The sequence below is a fragment of the Galleria mellonella genome, unplaced genomic scaffold (genome assembly GCF_026898425.1).
Source record: "Galleria mellonella isolate WM207_F2 unplaced genomic scaffold, CSIRO_AGI_GalMel_v1 utg55, whole genome shotgun sequence".
Taxonomy (NCBI): domain Eukaryota; kingdom Metazoa; phylum Arthropoda; class Insecta; order Lepidoptera; family Pyralidae; genus Galleria; species Galleria mellonella.
This window is the reverse complement of record NW_026442115.1, coordinates 5288583-5308251: the sequence shown is the minus strand read 5'-3', so window position 1 is coordinate 5308251 and position 19669 is coordinate 5288583. Positions and strand designations below refer to the sequence as shown.

Genomic DNA, 19669 nt, shown 5'->3' with positions numbered 1-19669 from the left:
TAATTGGTGTAAGTGAGACAAATATAAAGCAGATAATAAATTAGTACAGAAATAGAGAAAGATGTGTAAAACAAACGTAATAAAAGATAAGATAGAAATATAATAATGTGAGAGTGCGTGTAACAAAAACAACAGAAGTCTAACTAAATCCCAAACGATATCACAATAAGAAACATTCAGCCCTAATTACGGTATGCACAACTATTACGGTTAATACGAAACCTAACCAGACTTATAAGTATGATAAATGAAAAGATTATAATATGTATGAAATGCAACTGAACGAAATCTTGTTTCAGTTACGTTACGTACATATCAAAATCATAACAGTTGCCATAATTCGGGCTCAGGTTTCGTACGTGTTACAATAGATATACATATCATAACAAAGGCCCTGGACTGTACATCGCATGCAACTACAACCGGAGACTGCTTGCCTCATATGCATCCTCGAGAGCGATTCAATATTCGATACCGGTAACCTCCAAACTTCAATGGGACTATTTGTTAACACTGTGCAAAACTGTTAGAATAATTTTATATGAAGTTAGACAAGTAGTTACAAAATGTGCTATGTATATTATGTGCGTTTGTCAATTGTTCGTAAGGATGCATATAATTACCTGCATTAATCATGACGGTGACATGAACATTGATTTTACCATTATTGTCTGTGGTGTAGGTCGCGGTGCCGCCATCTGTGATCGCGATTTGTTTGGGGTTCACTATCACCTCTTTCCTACAGTCTAAAACGTCCTCCACCTTCAACGAGTCGTTATCTTGTCCCTCTGGCGCCTTACGGACGCCGTTCGGTAAATTTCTCTCGTAATGTTTTTGGTCGTTCATAGGATCATGTTGTGATATCGGTACAGATCCAGGCGCATAATTGGATGCGGCATTCACACCGAACAGAGGATTCGATATTCTCGGTTGGTTGTACGATACGTTGTTATCGTTTGTTTTGTTGTAGGAATGTTTGGGCACCGCGTAATCAACATTCGAGTCATAACTCTGGTTGGATGTTGTAGAGCCAGCGGATAACCGTTTGTGTGGTAGATCATCGGGTTGCAACTGATTCACCGTGTTCTGATCATTCTCCACACCGTTCGTCAAGCCCTGCAAATCAGAAAACGAAAGTTAATTATAATAAGAAATATAAATAATTTATACCATATAATTAAAAATTGTACATATCAGATTGGGTTTCAATTTTACTAATTTTCAAATCTATCAATACAGTATCTAAAACGAGTATTACATATATTTTTTTTTCTGTCCAGACTTCATTGAAGCAATCGTAATTTAATAAAAGTTGGTTGGAACGAAATTTATAAGTATTCGAACGTGTTTTACGATTACTGGTAAAAACACGTAATGTATAAAATTAATTCTGTTGGTAACGAAAATCATAAATAATAATTATGGCGTAATTATTGTAAAGAACATTACAAAAATGTATTATATAAATGTTGAGACGGAGATGACCGAGTCAAATATAAAATTAAAAGTAAAAACAGACTCCAAATAATGGAACAAGGCCGTAAGGATAATGATGAAGGGACAAACAATGGAAACCTTGACGGGACATTTCAAACCTCGCTTTTTTCAATTGACTATTATAAATAAAGATATAAAAATATGATTTTTTTTTCATCTCCCCTTGAGAAACAATAAATTAATTTTAATTTTTTTGAAATATAATATTAACAAATCTAATCACATCATAAACATTTCTCTTTAACACTTGGGAAAATACACCAAATTGGTTGTTCTAATATAAAAGGTTATCGATTAATACACAAACAATATAATGCAATCGATCAAGGGTCTTTTATTATTAACTGTAGCAAGTAATGGATTAAACATCAAACATTTTCGAAAATTATAGATAGCAAGTTATTAAAACTTACAAAGATGAAGTTACTACTTCAAATTACACGTAACTTTAAACAAGGTAGATGGAGAGATGAAGACGCTATAAAAATGTATCCAAAATCGACGGTTAACTATCAATATCTCAGTGACATTTATAAAGTAGTTATACATTTTTTCAACTTGCTTCTTTTAATAAGGTTTCATAGATAAATAATATTTCACATCAACTCAATAGCAAAAATGAAACCTTTATAAAATCACTTTGTCACTTTGTCTGTCTATTTGTCAAGAGCTTTTATTTTAGAAAAGCGTGGAGATATCAAGCGGAAATTAATATTACATACTCAAGTTTGCAATCCTTTGAAGCCGTAATAAGGATAACATAATCAAAAGATACGGTCGTTCACCGCGTATAATTTGACATTTGAAAAAGAATCAAAATACATAAGGTCCTTCCCTTTGGTCTGGAATTATGAAATTTGTTAAACAGCGACATTGTAAAGCACAAGTAAAGGAAAAATCTGAAAATCACTTTTTATAAATCTTTTTTTAATTTGTATAGGACCCAATTGTACGCATGTACAAACCGAGATTGTGTTCACATACCCGATATCGTAATCCCAACACCTGCGGTTCCTTGCGCATACGACGCAAGTTGTCGTGTGTCAAAAACATAATATCCAGCGGCATAGTCAATGATCAACAAAGCACAACACATAGCATGTTCACTTAGTCTCACGAAAAATCCTCCACAGAACAAATCACTAACACTTTATGTGGACGTCATAAAGGAAGAATTGAAGTTCGAAGGGGAAAATTTTTATGTCAAAATGCATTATCGAGACGAGTTGGTATTATAGAATGCGTGATGCGTGCTGCGCTGACCATGCGAACTGACGTGAGGGGCTGCCTAACACTCGGACAGAGGCCGCGTCGTCGCCGCCCGGGGGAGAAATCGCAGGAAAATGCACTCCGTTACACGACACGAGAAAAACGCATACCGCAATGGGTATATGCGGTGTCGATGTCAAAATTGTTCAATAATTATTACTCTCATAATTCGTACTACTCAAATATATTTAAAATTAAGACTTTTCATGAACTCCGAAGTGTAAGTTTGACAACAAAGTTTAACAATGAAGTAACTGTGAAAGACCAAAACGAGAATAAACTCTCTCGATTAACAAAACATTCATCAAAATCTATTCACATTTGAACATACATAAGATCACGCAAGACAGAAAAAAATAGTGGATTAATTAACCACTTCCACTTAAAAGTAAGTTAAAAAGAAAATGTGTATTTTGCTACGTTATTGTTGTATATTTATTTTGTAAAATCAATTAGTGTAAATCATAGACAATATAAGATTAGGAAATTAAGATAGATAATAGAAATTTAACAACTATAAAAATCTGGAGAAACGACATGAAAGAGAAAAATAAGTTTTCGCTTAAAAGAATTTTCAAAACAACGAAATTCAAAGGAAAACCCTGAAAAGAAAGGTCCACAAATTTGTGATTAATAACAACAAGTGAAATAATCCATACATTAGTAATTCAAAAGATTACTTTAGTAAAAAAAGACTGTTTTATTATGAAGAATGAGTGGCTCACTAAATGCGCCTGTCTGTATAACTTATTAAATATGCACATAGATATCATGAGGTGTCAGATAGTCTGTCAGAAAAGACATCTAGAGAAAACTTTTTTCTATTGTTTTTACACATGAGACGCATATAAATTGCACTTTAATGGAACGATAATGAAGAAAATGTAACACGCTTCTGTAAATCGATCGCTCCAATAAATATACTCAAGTAGAGACGAACATGAATTTAAGTATAATTTATTTTTATTTTTAATTTGGTTGAAAATTGTTATGATAATATATTAAAGTATAATAATGCACACCTATTAGACACCAGTACGAAATTACTGAGCAAACAAGAAGACACGATAGTTGTACAAGTATGATTAATTATCTGAGTATAATTACTATCGTTCTCGCGTCGAAAGCAGAGAAAGTACCAAGCGGACCATATTGTTCTTACGAGATAATATGAATAGCTGAATGTTCTATACCTATTCCATAATGGGAATTCATATAAGTACTAAACTCTGAAAGCAAAGTATTAACAAAATTTAGATGGGAATAAACTAATAATATTTTTTAGTTACCGCATTCGAGTATTCTAACACTAATGACCCTATGTTTGACTGGGAGAGAATGCTTTTAGCATTAAGCCCGCCATGTACACATATATGTACTAATGAATGAATAAATAAATAAAATAAAAAAATATCTACTATTTTTATGCAAATGGATTTAACAAATAAGTTAACGGCCCACCTTATCAAAAGTGGTAACAAATATATTATAACGCCCATGGAACCCCTTTCTATGCATTGGCATTTCTGAGGACCATTGTGTTATGCCTCCGTGCAAATCCAATGGTAAAATTACAGTAATTTTACTACCTCTCTTCAAAGTCAAATCATCATCATATTAGCTTTTAATACTGCTGAACATAAGCCTCCCCCTAAGAGGGTTTTGCCAGTAGTTGTCACGTTTTGCAGGCGGATTGGCAACCACAGTTAGGCTTTAGAGATGTTTTAAGAGAGAGGCTGCTGGCCATCAATTGCCCTCCCTTAGTCGCCTCTTACGACACCCACGGGAAAGGTTAGGGTAGCTTATTTTATGCTGGGGCCACACGATAATTCAAACTCAAATACAGTCACACAAACATAACAGCTTAAAAACAATAACATGATTGGATCAGAGATACCAATGAAGAGAATGTACAAAGTCTGCCTTCTGTAAACGGTATAACCTGGATAAAATAAAACCTATTCCCAGTTCATTCCATATAGTACGTAAGTAGCAAATTTCATTGTGATTTATTAAGTGCTAAGGTGCTAAGTGGAAACAAACATACTTTAACATTCATATTACTAGTAAGAATTATATTTGTAAAATAAAATATTCCTTTTGGGCAAGCAAATAACTACTGTATATAGAACAAAATTATGAATTAGGGTTACATTAAAATTAATGGTCTCCAATATAAGAAAAAAGTATGTTCCCAGAATGGAGTTTTATTCAACTATTTTTATGATTGGAGGCCGTTAGCGCTTAATTCTATGTGTGTATTAATTATTTGTTGAAACTACAACACTACGAAAAAAAAACCTTATTCAAAATACTACGGACGCTAACGGGATGAAAAATTGTGATCAAGGTGGAACAGAGGTATTTAACAACTTTGTGTTATAAAGCTAGTCTATCGAAACAAATATTTGGTTTACGCATCTGGAACGGAATTAACTTTTTAGTGCTATATAAGGTATGCCAACAATTAAGTATGTTTACGCTAGCACACACACACACAGTTTTCTTATATCTGGACTCATTTTTGTAGACTATACAAAATGCACAAAGAAAGGTATTTCTACTAGCTATGAAGTATGAAAGCCTGCTGAGTATATTTTCGTAATCTAAGACTCATATCGTTCTAAGAACTTTAATTTAATGATCATCTACATCATTATAGTTAAAATTGCTGTAATTTTAACTTTATTTTATAAATTAAAAAAAAAATGACCAATTTCAAAAATATCGTTTCAACTTAAGATTTGTTATTCCACAGTGCTGAAAATGTGTGAAAAATGAAGTGGCCAGTAACACCTATATTGCTCTCCAAATTTATTACTTTTAGATAACAATCTATTATACAAAGAATCTTTTGCAACGTTTGTAAAATGGAAATTACTAATTACACGCATAAGTACGAAGTTAATTAGTTTTTGTGTTTTTTTAAATTATTTCGACATAAGTTTTTAAAATAAGTTAACAAATAAACTACGTAGTTCATTTCACAGATTTTTACATGTAATAATATTACAGAAAGTTGTACAGCTATAGCGGTTCTCATTTACTATTATTTTTTCAAAATCGAAAAGAATGGACAAGTAACTTAAAAAAATAACCAATTTTCTAATACACTTATATTAGATATTTTGTAGCTATTATAACTTATTATAAATACATAATTAAAATCTTTACTAATATAATGAGGAAGTATGTTTTTACCTACTGGCGCCCTAACGGCTCAAACATAAAATTACACGTATTATAAACCTATTAATTAAAAAAAAATCCGCTTATTGATTGTAGGTACCAGAAAATAGTTTTAATAATTATCAACAAAATAAATATTAAATTTGCAATAATCAAAGATAATTCTCTACCAATTTCAGTTCAAGTTCAATATTTCCAAAAATTACCAAGATATATAAACCAATTACGAGTAAATATGTGAGATACCTAGCCGTTTATTACTAGTGAAACGCATGTATGTTTACATACATCGTCTTAATAGTATTTAACATGCAACACAGTATGTTGCATGGGGACCTAGAAATCCATCCGGCGCAGTGACCGAGCGGTCCCATAAATAAGCCGTTCATACAATAACTAGTCATTACATCGGTTGTTGAAGAAACGTCTAGATTTGATTCTTTATGTCTGTTGCGCCACATACCGCTTGTTAATACGAACGTAAAGCCTAGCCAAGTAGGCCTACGGGACTAATTGGTGGCCAATTAAGAGGCAGGCTCGATAAATACATCATACAAAACATACGAGTACATAAACGCTGTTACTTTATGATTTTGTTCGAATTAAATATGTATCAGTCACTCATCATACAGTATATTCATCATACAGTAAATTTTTGTGGTTTTAAGCATTCTCTATTTTTTAGGGCACGTCATAGATTGGAAATCAGAAAACGTATGTTGTTGTTATTGTGTCAGCCGTTAACTGTCCACTGTTGAACATAGACCATCCCCACAAGGGTGGTTTTGCCAGTAGTTGCCACGCTTGGCAGGCTGGTTGGCAACCGCAGTTGGTGATGTTTTAAGAGGGACACTGTTGCCCATTCCTCGGCCACAAGTTCCCTTAGTCGCCTCTTACGATAGTCACGGAAAAGGAAGGGATGACCTATTCTATGCCGAGACCTACACGACTATCTAGAGCAGGGATGGTCCACTTAAATAGACCCAAGATCTACTGTTTACTGACAAAACTCTGTGCGATTTACCAATTACATACTTCTTAAAATACCAAATGAAACAACATAGTTCTGTACACATTTATGTAGTATAGTATTGTAGTATTTTTTATTTTATCATAAACGGGAAAACATAAAACTGAAAATCTACATCTTCCGTTAGATTAGCAAAAAAAATTATATTTTTTGCCTTGCCACGATGGACTGGACTAATAGTCGTGATCGACTGCTCGATTGCAATCGACCGGTTGGCCACTTCTGTCCTAGAGAATAGGCTAGAGAATATACGAGTATATACTTTGATAGAAATCCTTAGTATGTAAAAATTATATATTTTTATTGTAAAATTGTATCATATGTCTATACACGAATTGTAATATTATATAAATTATGTACAAGGTTTCTAGAATTCCTACCTATGATTACACTTTTTAAAAATACCTTCTCTTATGTAATTCAGGGTAAAATGAAACTAATAAATCATTCGTTATTAGTCACTTAACATACCTACCTAATTACAATCAAGATATAATAAACATAATGCGTGCCTGTTTGTGTATAGTACGGTGAAATATTGCGCAATGTGCAGATACAAAAGGTAGATAACCTAAAAATCCATCCGTGAGTGATAGTGATACAAAAATAACGAGTTCATTAACATAACAACGCCATAGTTTATTGCGAATAATGTATCGTAATTGCGTAGCTTACGTGCGGCTAATCGGATTAATTAAAAAGTACGCCATTTTATGAAATTACTAATCAACTAATTAGTACTTCAGTAGTATTAGTGAAAATGTAAAATTAAACATATTATGTTGTTTTCACAAACATATGAATAGAAGTTTATTAAATGTTTTAAGAAACGAAAAAATCATACAAAATTATCCACATAAAACCAACATAATCTTAACAAAACTAGAATGAGAGCAAGGCGACAGTAAAACTTCTGAATAAAAAAGTACAATTTAAATTAAAATTGGCGAACACATCGTCGAATGTACAAAAATTACTAAATACAAAAAAAAACACTTTAATAGAGAACCACCTCTTTCTTATAATTGGTTATAAACCAACTAGTAACATTTTCGTTTCATAAGGTGAAACCAATCCTATATAAAAGTAAGTAGTTTATAATATAGCCTATTTATATCCATGTGGTCCCGGCATAGAATAGCCCACCCCTTCCTTTCCCGTGGATGTCGTAAGAGGCGACTGAAGAAAATGATCGAGGTATGGGCAGCAACGTCCCTATTAAAATATCACCTAAACTTAACAGCGGTTGCCAATCCGCAGTGGACAGTTATATATATATATATATATATATATATATCATATTACTTATTTTTATTATTTCAAATTTAATGTTACTTTAATATACAACACTGAAAAACCCGAAGAAAAAAAAAACGAAAAATATAACTTTACGTATGTATAAGTTATACGATTGAATACATAAGCAATCAGTTGCCATAAGAAAAAGAACGATAATAATTTGTTAAATTATGCGAATTAATGTAAAACATTACACAAGGTCCGTTTGGATGGACGCATGATGCGTGCCGTGTCGCTTACACACTTTTCCTTTTTACCGTTGGAAACTACTCAATGAAATCTTACTATGCGATTCTGGAAATCGAATTGACATTTCTCGTGAAATATCGTCACCGATATTACATTCAGCACGCAATATGACTAAATATATGTAGATAATAATTATAAAACTATATTTGTTTTCACATGCATTCAGCTTATAATAATAATTATGTATTTAAAATTTTATTATATCAAATAAATCACTAACCAGTGGTGTACTTTAGCCACCGTCCATCAGTTGTATCTTGGTCAATGGCCTAAATAACTAAGTAAAACTAAATGTTGTACTTTAGCCAGAAGGATGTATTTTTATTTATTTCATATTCTAATATTACATTATTATGTTATATTTATTATATACGAAGGAAGTTTTATAGGAAAAATACTAAAAAGTTTCTAGCCTGTTAGAGATAGCCTAATTGAATGGATTTAAATCTGTACCCGATAAGTGGCATTAAAGAAAAAATTAAAACGCCTAAAAATTTTATAATGTAGGTACCTGTTAAGTTTTCGTTGTATTTTATGTTTTAATGTACCTATGTCTATGTACCTACTAGTCCTAATGCCTATTATGTGTCATGAGTTATGATTAAGAGAGTAATAAAAAGTTACTTGTTTGTGTTTTGATTTAGTTTCTTAAATAAAAACAAAAATAATATAAATGTTATGTTTGTTCCTTTAAGAATTTTCAATTTATATATTTTACTAGGCCTAATAGAACGAATTTGATAGAAAAAAGTTATTAGTTTTTTTAAATACCTATAAAAATAAAGAAGTTTGCTCCCACGAACACTCAGATTATAGAATGAGCTCCCTGCCGAGTTTTCCCAAGAGACTACAGCTTGGGGGTTCTTCAAAAGGGAGGTAAATAGATTTCTTCATGGTAGGCAACACGTGCGTAACACCCCTGGTATTGTAGGCGTTCATAGGCTACGGTAACCGCTTACCATCAGGTAGGCCGTATGCTTGTTTGCCACTTCTGTGGTATAAATACCTATGTTTTATCCCCAAATTCTTAACGTGTTCTAGGTACAAAATAAATAAAAAAAAAAAAATAAGAACGAAAACAAATCTAACAATTCTAGTGCTAGTGAAATACTGTTATGAATGACGTAATTTTTAAACCAATGTGTTTTTATAAAGCATCTGTCTTTTATTACGCCAAATTCGGTCCAAAGAACTTGTTCTGGTAAGTAACGTAATGACTTGCATACATGTCTATTCCAAAGACTCTTAATTCTTTATATAAAGTACGGTCTATCCATTTCTCCGATTGATATAAGTCACTTTACACACAGTATGTGCTTCCTTCCACTTTTGCATTTTACGTATATATCTGTTTTGTCAATCTTTCTTCTGACATTCTTTCCATATGTTCGTACCAACTTAATAGGTCCTTTCTCATTTTCTTTCAAACTTACTCGCTTCTATATTAAAAAAGCAATCTGCTATCTTGCAATTATATAACAAGTGTAGAGAAGCGAGGAATAAACTCATTATGCTTGATTATCTCTTCATTGTGTAGTCTTGGATAGATAAATGAAAATATTGTCTTAAATATATTTAAAAAAGGAACATATACTATTTTAAACTCTTCTCTAGTTATTCACTTAAAGTTTATATATTTAACGAAGTATTTGCCGTGATTAATTGGGAGTCGGCAGACTAATTATAAAATAACAATTACCAATCTTTGCACGATCTCTTATCAATCGATTGCCAATTGTTAAATAATTGTAATGTTGTTATGAAGCACAATTGATTCATTCATTATTCATTATACGCTCAATACACTTTGGCAAACAATGCCAGTAGTAATCAAATATGAATAGTAATTTTAGTTCCTTAATTGCACTGCAGAGGCAGCACCGACGTTTATTACTGATCGCTAACTAATCGCTTTTATGTAAATACAAAACATGTCAAAAATGAAGATTGACAGCAATGATTAAATATCGCAAACTGATTGTAAGACACACAATTAAAGAAAACCTATATTGCAACACTGTTTTAAAGCATCCTATTCAATTGATGATGACGATAGATACAACAACTAGATACTATGAAATGACAATGAGACTGATCTGTTTAGCTCGCATAAATCTAGCTCGTTAATATATCACTGACCTGCAACTCGTCGTCGACCGCCGAATCGAAAGTCTCCCGAAGCCGTGCTTCACCCCTAGCGTCCGCTTTGGCCGCCAACTGCTTCTCACGTAACGATGTTCTTCGTACTGATCGCACTCTATAGACAAAAAACACATAAAATAAAAAAACGCGCCTTAAGCAAATTGTAACACTATTCATTTTGTAATTTATATTCATATTGACGTGCCTATTATTTTGTTATCTTTCATTTTTTTCCTCCGCCAATTCACATTTGCTATTCAACATTTAAAAGTCGTTGAAAATACGTGTGGTCCCGACATAGAACGAGCCACCCCATGAGACTCCCATGAGAGTCGTAAGAGACGATTAAAGGAAGTTAATGGTTGAAGGATGGACAGCAGCGTTCTGCTTGAAACGTCACCAAAGCCTAACTGAAATCCCAACCCACCTGCCAAGCATGAAAATTACTGGCAAAACCCCCCTTATGGGGGATGTCTTTGTTCAGCAGTGGACGGTCATGAGTTAATATGATGATTAAAAAATGGACTGGAAGAAATTTCTTCATTCTGTAATAAATAAATCATACAGATTTATTTATACATAATCGGATTGTACTTATTTGTATATTATGAAATCTGTATCCTATAATTTAACATTTTACTATACAATGTTTCAAAATCAAACAGTCATTTCTACTCACTGGGAATAAGCCTCTCATAATGAGAATGTATCAACGGACTAATAGTATAGGACGGGTTAACCAAACTGGTTAACTGGTTAAGGTTAACTAAATCGTAAAGTAGGTTTTTGAACCTTACTAATCTTCTTCTCTAAGTAGGTTTAAAGGAAACAACTACAATTCTGCATATATGACCAGGGGAAAAATAGAACATGATATATCAAGTTGTTTGGCAGTATTAATAGGCAATATCCTCCTGTCACAGTTGAAAACATTTTTTTTTTTATACAACTTAGAATGGCAAACAAGCTGACGGCCCACCTGATGAAAAGTGGCAACCGTCATGGCTGGCATGAAACATGGCTTTCGTTTTTCGTCAGTCCAATAAAAAAGCCAAATTAAAGAATATATGTTCTGTATGTATGTGATAATAAAAACTGATATGGACCAACAAATAAGTTCATCACAATTTTAATACTGTGAGAGTTGCGCATTAACAAACGCACAAAAGCGTTTACTGCATATTTATGATTTATTCCTTGTACCGTACCTGCTGGTGCTGGCCGTGGAGGAGGAGCGCCTGGCGGCGGCGGCGCGGTCGGAGGGCCTCCGCCGCCGCTCCTCCTGCTCGGCCGCCAGCCGCAAGATGCGCGCGCGCATCTCGCCCTCCTCGCAGATGTCTGCAAACAATGCACATTTTAACATTTAGTTCCACAGCTTTTTTAACGGACATAGAATAATAAAGAAACAAACGAACGAATTATTTTTGCAATCAACAGGCTTTATTCCTTATTGTGTAACGATTAAAGCTGTCTTTTTTTTTACTGCTTATTGCGAAACAAAAGCTACTTTTAAAAGTATGCGTTCGTATGTACGTAGACGTTATAGAAGTAGTAAGAAAAGCTACTAAAATAGAATATTTTCGATCTAGTATGTTTACAAAACGTAGAATCATTATTATTTAGTAGTGCGAAATATACTTGTCCAGTACCCAAAGTAAAAATTCTGCTAAGATCCAAACTAGGTGGGATAACTGAATGGATAAATTATTAAAAAAAAACTTCAATCTTAACAATATTAATGCAATGGAGTAAAACATTTATACACATTATGCTTGTATAGATAATTTTAACTAATTCTTACCTGCTGGAGTCTCGTCGTGTTTGTTTCTCACGTTGAGATCGGCTCCATATTGTACTAATAATTCTAATACTTCTAACTGAAACAAAACAAAATATTTTTTAAAATTACAATTTATCCTTAATTATATCATAGAAAGTTTTATACATGATGAAATATATAAAAAAGAATATCTACTTGTTACATAATGTCTTGGCAGCATCAGTTTTCAGCAATTTACATGACAAAATATTATGTATATTTTTTAAATGCGCTATACTTTTTGTATTAATAATTATTTTTATGTAACTTAGATTGGTAAAAAGGTGATAGTCCACCTGATGAACAGTAATCGCCATCGCCTACAGACAATTACAAAACCAAAGATTTCACCGAATACTGTAATAACTAAGATGTGTTGTCTCAGTACCTACTGAGACATCACACCTAAGTCATTGGATTTTCTGCTCAGTAAATGTTTTCAATAATAAATAATAAATTCTGTTGCCATTCAATAAAACATTATCATCGGGAAAATGGTATGCACTTGTGTCCACAAAATACTTTAATGACATGCAATGAAATGAAGTAACTTCTTTTAATAAAAAAGAATAACTGATTTTAATTTAATATATAATAGAGTTCAAGCAGCAAGTAGATTTTCTTTTTATTTTATATTCAGCACTGTGTACTTTACACTGCTGCAACAATATCAATTACAATATGAACACCGCCTATCATAATTTATTTTGTTCATCATATATCCAAACATTTTCTATGGGAGAATGTCCAGACTGGAGTCTACACATAACAATTAGCAATGGCATACATGTCCCCAGCACGCGGCGGCGTGCACGGGCTGCCACATGTCGTGGTCGACGACGTCGGTGGAGGCGCGGTGCTCCAGCAGGAACTCCACCACCTTGATGTACCCATTCGCTGACGCTATGTGCAACTGGAATAGAATTAGAAAGGACATTAAAATAATGTACATTATCAAAATAATTTCTTTAATTGACTGATTAACAGTTGACATTTGTATATCTTTCCAAATCAATTTCAAAAAATCCAAATCAATTTATAACTGACGAAGTTATGAGGTAATAAAAGAAAAAAATATATAACCGAATTGAAAACCTTTTTCTTTTTGGAGGTTGAAAAAAAATATCAACAGAATGTAATGTTACGACTAACTGAACTATTTTACCATACCTTCGGTAGAAAAAACATTTTGGATTGTTGCCGTTGTAGTAAATATAACCCACAATTTATTTCACTTAGACTATTATAGTAGATCTTTTTTCATACTTTTTGCATATAACAACCTATATTCATCTAATCTCTATATTGAGGATAACTCTGAAACTATTGAACCGAGTCTAGAAATCATCTCACTATTATTATTTATATAATCGTCAACTGATTCAATAGAAAGTATACTACTTCTTATACACTTCTTGGGCATGGTATAGATATCCCTGAATAACATAGGCTATGTTTCTCACAAAAATTAACACAGATGAACATATAAAAAAGCATTAATTATGATATAATAAATAAAATGTTAACAGTTACACTTACCAAAGTAGCTCCCTGATTATCCCTCGGCTCGTCCAAATCCATGCCTTCCTTCACCAGCTCTGCCACATCCATCAACATCTTCATCTCCGTAGCTGCTCGTGTTTCGTCTATTAACCTTTGCGTCACTCCTCTAGCCGCCATTTCACTCTCGATCGCATCTAAGGTCCTTTCTTCTTCGCAAATATCGTAAGGCATGTTACCGTCTCCATTGACCGCTAATAAGTTGGCTCCTCTTTGTATTAATATACGGACAAGATTCAGGTTCCCGCAGGTAGCTGCCGCGTGGAGAGGCGTCCATTTCTCGCTGTCTTCGGCGTTTACATTCGCCCCGTGGTCGAGCAGGAGCCGCATCATCGCCTCGTTGTTGTCGATGCAACACTGGTGAAGAGCTGTGAGGCCGTCTTCGTTTGTTGCGTCCGGGGTAACACCACGAGCAAGTAGACGCCGCACTGCAAAAAAAATATTGTTTTTAATTCAAAGGTGTTGACGAGCTGAGAAAAGTTGTATGACTATTATTGTTGTTATTATAATAATATTTTTATCTTAAATAAACTTATAAAAAATCTTTAGTCCTTTTGTACCTTACATACTAATGTAGGTTTACATAGATGTATATACTACATTTCATTCATATCCATTCATCCGTCTGATGAATGAATGAATTTATTTACAAAAAAAGATAATTAAGTATATAATATCCGAACTGTCACATTAATAATATCGGTAGGATAAGACAGAAATATAAATTATAAAAATTCAAGCTGATCTACACTCTACAGAGCTATGTGAATCCCCCTGGGAAAGTCCTATTTTCAGAAACAATACGTAATTCAATCCGCGTATTATATGGATTTCGCTCAAAAGGCTCTAAGATAACGTGTGCAATCAGTTATTTTTAGATGTATACGAAAAATATAAAATGAATCTATTCTTATTCATCAAATATGTATAAATATCATATCTCAAATATATTGTTCACATATGATTGATGGCGTGACTTTATTTGACGTCTTATTTGCCTATATTTTATAATATTTGCACAAAAATATTCGTAACTTAGAGCAATGATAAATACTTGCATTATGCTAAAAATAGTACAAGTAAAATTTTATATTTGGACATGATAATAACACGTGTACATAGTTGAGATAACGTTTTATATAAAATATTTATAATGTCTAAATAAGTTTTGATTGTATGTATAAACTCCATAAAATAAAATGCAGTCATATAATTGATCGTACTGCAATGACATACTATTCCTTTCCCGCCCATAACATATTCACAGGCGTCTTAACAAAACAAGCGAATTGTTGCTTTAAATAGTGCGTATAATACATTTTCAATTACCAACATAAATTAATTCTTTGAGTCCCAAGTCCAAGGAACGGCCTTTTGAACGCACCTTCAATTGACTATAAACGAGCAATTGACCATGACTAAACTTGACCTGTGTTTTATATAACATGCAATAATACATTTTAATGTTTGCCAGGCTCCTTCCAGACATAGTTCAATCATAAAAAAATATTCCTAAAATTATATACTACAGTAAACTCGTATATAAAATAATGAAAACATAATCAAATTTTAACAAAAATTGGTTACGTGTTGATTAAGAAAAAATCTCTAAATGAATTTTGCAACAAATCGAAACAATGAATTCATTAGTATTTGATTTGCGCTACTATTGGACATCAGCTAATAGCCCGTCTTATGGTCGGGTCAATTATTCATTTGATTGTATTTTCATAAATTATATTGAAGTATTGTATATTTTATTTTAGTTCTATTGACGACACACACGAGTTGTGTAAACAAGTACACGGCTTACCAAAACGCAATATGCAAAGATCTTAATTACATGAGTCTTAATTTTGACGACGAAGATCTAGTACCGATTTGATACGTTCCAAATTCCGATGATTGCGATTTGATACTGTTTGTTTGAAAATGGATTGCCCACAGCCACTTCCAATGATTGCGCGTACTGCGCGGTTTCAGAACCTCCCACGAACACTCAGGTAATGGCTGTTTGTTTCAGTGTTTTCGGTATTGCGTGTGTACGGATCACTTACAAAAAAGTAGAGTATTTCTATCAAGTGTGTCACTACTCATAGCACAAACTTTTAGAATAGACAGCGCTGTATAATATGTGAAGTAGATCCAATTTATTATTTACTGGCTTTATTTCGCGACTTTACTCACGTGTATCAGTATATAAAATATCCTTTGCTTAGACTATATAGATAGAACATCGAGCCTCAAAAACGGGTTAACATTTTGTCCGTTAATTATCAAATTAAATCGCTTTTTTGTCAGTGTTCTATATACTTACGCATAAAATGTATTTTGACGTATTATTTAATAAATAAAATGAGTGTTTACGCATTAAAAAGATGAATAAATCATAAGACAAAATAAATATAGAAATTATAAAGGTATCACTCATAACTATTTAACACGCAAAATTGTATAAAAAAAGTTGAGCCGATTTTCTCAAAGCATTTCTATGAAGACACTTTGTCTATATAATCTAAGATTCTATGTTAAGTTGGGATATGAATAACCCACTCGTGTATCAAATTCCATTCAAATCCATTTAGCCGTTTCAACATGATTAAGTAACAAATCTGCTGGAAGAAAACAATGGAAAATAAGCATTACTTATTATAATTCTTACAAGTATTACAGCTAGACATTCAGCGTAGTTAACATATCAATAGATCTACTTGTTAGGTACGCAATTAGCATATACTCTAATTGCGTTTTATTAAATTAGAAACATGCGAGCTGAGATAAGAGTGAGTAATCTCGCTAGTGCAAGTGAAACTCGTGAAGCCCGCTTTTTTTGGGGCATTCATTAATCGACCGAAAGTTTGTACTTTTTACTAATTAGTAGGTATTCTGATGTAGTAATAGTGGCTTAGTAATATAAGGGAAATTATGAAATAGTTGCTGGAAATGTTTTAAAAATACAGATTGGTTTTAATATCTAATAGAATATTTAAATTTAGAACGCAGATTTCCGTATTTTTTTTTTCTGTAGAAAAATACTAAAAATACAATTGATGAAGTAAGAGATTTGTGTAATTGTGGGTGACTTGTGGGAGAAAAGCATTTGGTTAATGGTTTTCTACCTACCTCATAAAAAAACTAGTGTGAAATATATTTAATCAGAAATAAATCAATACCTTCGTCGATATCGTTCCTTGCAGCGGCTTCGAGCAGCATCACGCTGTCATTGAAGTAGATGTTCCGTTTGGCACTCTTCTCTCGTTTGGGCCGCGATCGCGCCCATTCCTTCTCTCGCTGCTGCCATATCTTTAATTGGTTAATACGTCGTCTGAAATGAAAAATATTTTATAATTAATTTGGTAGAACTTACTCCGAACTATAAAATATGGATATATATCATTTTTCTTTCTAAAATCGATTAAAAATAAACAAACAAGTTCTTCAACAGAATTATTACACTTACAAGGTATTGTGAGAAACTTGTTCAATTTAAAAGATTCAGTTCATATTTCGTGAAACTGACGTCGTTTAGTATCCTAAAAGAAACAGTCTTCGGATAAGTTGTTTAGTATGAAAAATAATCAAAAACAAATCATCATCACTTCAACTTCTTCACGGTCTACTGTTAATTGCAGGTCTCCATTATATTTTATCATAAGTATGGTCCTGAACTACGTACATCCTTCCTGCAAAAGTAATCACTTCCTGCTCCACTGTCCATTCATACAGTGGAAAGAAAAGACATAACTTAAAACATATCCATATTGAAGTCCTTGTGATAAGTAATGTATATGTAATAGTTATGTGCAAAGCATTGACGCCAGTCATTTGACCCCCAACCCATTCCATAAGTAATATATTGACACAATTGATATACAATTGACGTTACACCCTGTAAATAGATGGCGTGTCTACTCTATTACCAATATAAATATCTATATATCCCCTTATTGATATTTACCTACATTCTATGTAGTCTAGTGGAATATTATGTCTTTAAAACTGTTTTTTTTTAATTATATTTATAATGGCCAACAAGCAAACGGTCCACCTAATGGAAAGTAGTACCCGTTTCATATAGACAAACAGCACCATAGACCTCACAGAATACATTGCGACACCTATGGTATTTTACCTATGGTATTTTTCAACCGTTGCCATTCCTGAGGACTAATATATAGGATTATTATATCCCATATATTATCCTATTATTATATCCTATATATAGGTTATAGCATTACTCGCGTGTCTGTCTGTCTGTCTTACACAGTCAATTTACTTCGAAACTATTGGACCCATTGAGTAGAAATTTGCTACATATATATAATTCAGTGACACAAAGACGGACGTGTAAAGTTAATAAATAAATTTTAAACACGGGGATCTTTTTGAGAGGAAAATAAGAAAATTAAAAATAAAGTTTTGTAAACTATATCGTGTGGCATATCAAATGAAAGGGCTTATCGTGAAAATCACAATTATATTTTTTTAAATTTTAAAAGAAATAGTTTTGAAGTTATTTACGAAAATAGGCGAAATTTTACCATGTCCCCGTCTCCAAAACTACTCGGCCTAAAATTGTGAAAGAAATACAGAAAATAGTTTTTTACCTACCTACAGACTACAAAAAAACTTATAAGTCCATGGTATTGAAAGTAACATAAGAAATTTCTCAATATTTGTGCGTATGAATTTCATTTGCAGTTCTCATGTTAAAACCATTTTGCTTCAAATATACTAAATAATCAACGTTCAGAACCCAGTGGGTTATTCACACTTGGCCGATTTTTTTAATAGAATAAGTTTGACACAGATGATTGTAATAGTTAGTACATTGCTCCTATTATAAATATTATCTAGACAAGACGTCGGTTGTTTAGAGATTAGATTTTTTAGAGATAAGATAGAAAAAGAAGATTCTAAATTCATCTACAACACTTTTTATTGCTATGTTATGTTATGTTATCAATTCAAAACCTTTAGTATTTTTTACAATCAATCGGGTTTACTCTCGTATCCGGTTCCATATTCATTGTGATGATTGAAGTTGCCGTTTTTCATTACGGATGAAAAAACTGTTACGAAGCTAAATTTACTTGTCAACACGAATCTACGTTCTTAATTCAAATATATTCAATGTAATTAGCTTACGAAATATCTCGTTTGTCGATGCCTATCATTAATATTAAAAATTAAGATTGAAGTCAATTTTTTTACGGAGTAAAATGTTGTTTTGAAACGAAATGTTACAGTAGAAAAATGTTAGTAGTCGTCCAATTAGTGCGTTATCTCTGTAGTCGCGAAAGCAGTGCATAATGCAATACCTACACTCGGGATGGTTAACGAATGGAGACCAGTTTGAAAGTTGTGAAATGTAAACGGTTCATATTATCACACATAAATTACTCAAATCCTTATAATTCGTTTTGTTTTAATTGGACTTAGCATTTTTTTATTGAACAGTTTATCGTTTTTGAATGTCGAAATAATTAAGGTAAAATAACCAAATTAAATATTTTTTTTATCTCATATCTTGATCGTCTTTTTGTCCTATTAATATATATATAATATTATTTTTTCCTGTTTCGTAAACGGTCAACAAGAAAACAAGTCTAAAA

General features: G+C 32.5%; 1 protein-coding gene across 4 annotated transcripts in view; it reads right to left on the bottom strand.

The window, feature by feature from the left end:
- Positions 1-19669, bottom strand: part of LOC113521193 (protein phosphatase 1 regulatory subunit 16A) — a 43270-nt gene that overhangs the window by 7643 nt on the left and 15958 nt on the right. For 2 of the 4 annotated variants that reach the window (XM_026906653.3, XM_026906652.3), the window contains exons 3-9: positions 17228-17379; positions 14034-14482; positions 13282-13407; positions 12477-12552; positions 11884-12013; positions 10673-10790; positions 624-1116 (exon numbers count right to left, since the gene is read on the bottom strand). In XM_026906653.3, the coding sequence (XP_026762454.2) occupies positions 624-1116; positions 10673-10790; positions 11884-12013; positions 12477-12552; positions 13282-13407; positions 14034-14482; positions 17228-17379 (1544 nt within the window). The remainder of the gene's footprint in view (positions 1-623; positions 1117-10672; positions 10791-11883; positions 12014-12476; positions 12553-13281; positions 13408-14033; positions 14483-17227; positions 17380-19669) is intronic. The other 2 variants (XM_026906654.3, XM_031912736.2) reach the window with 1 other exon arrangement.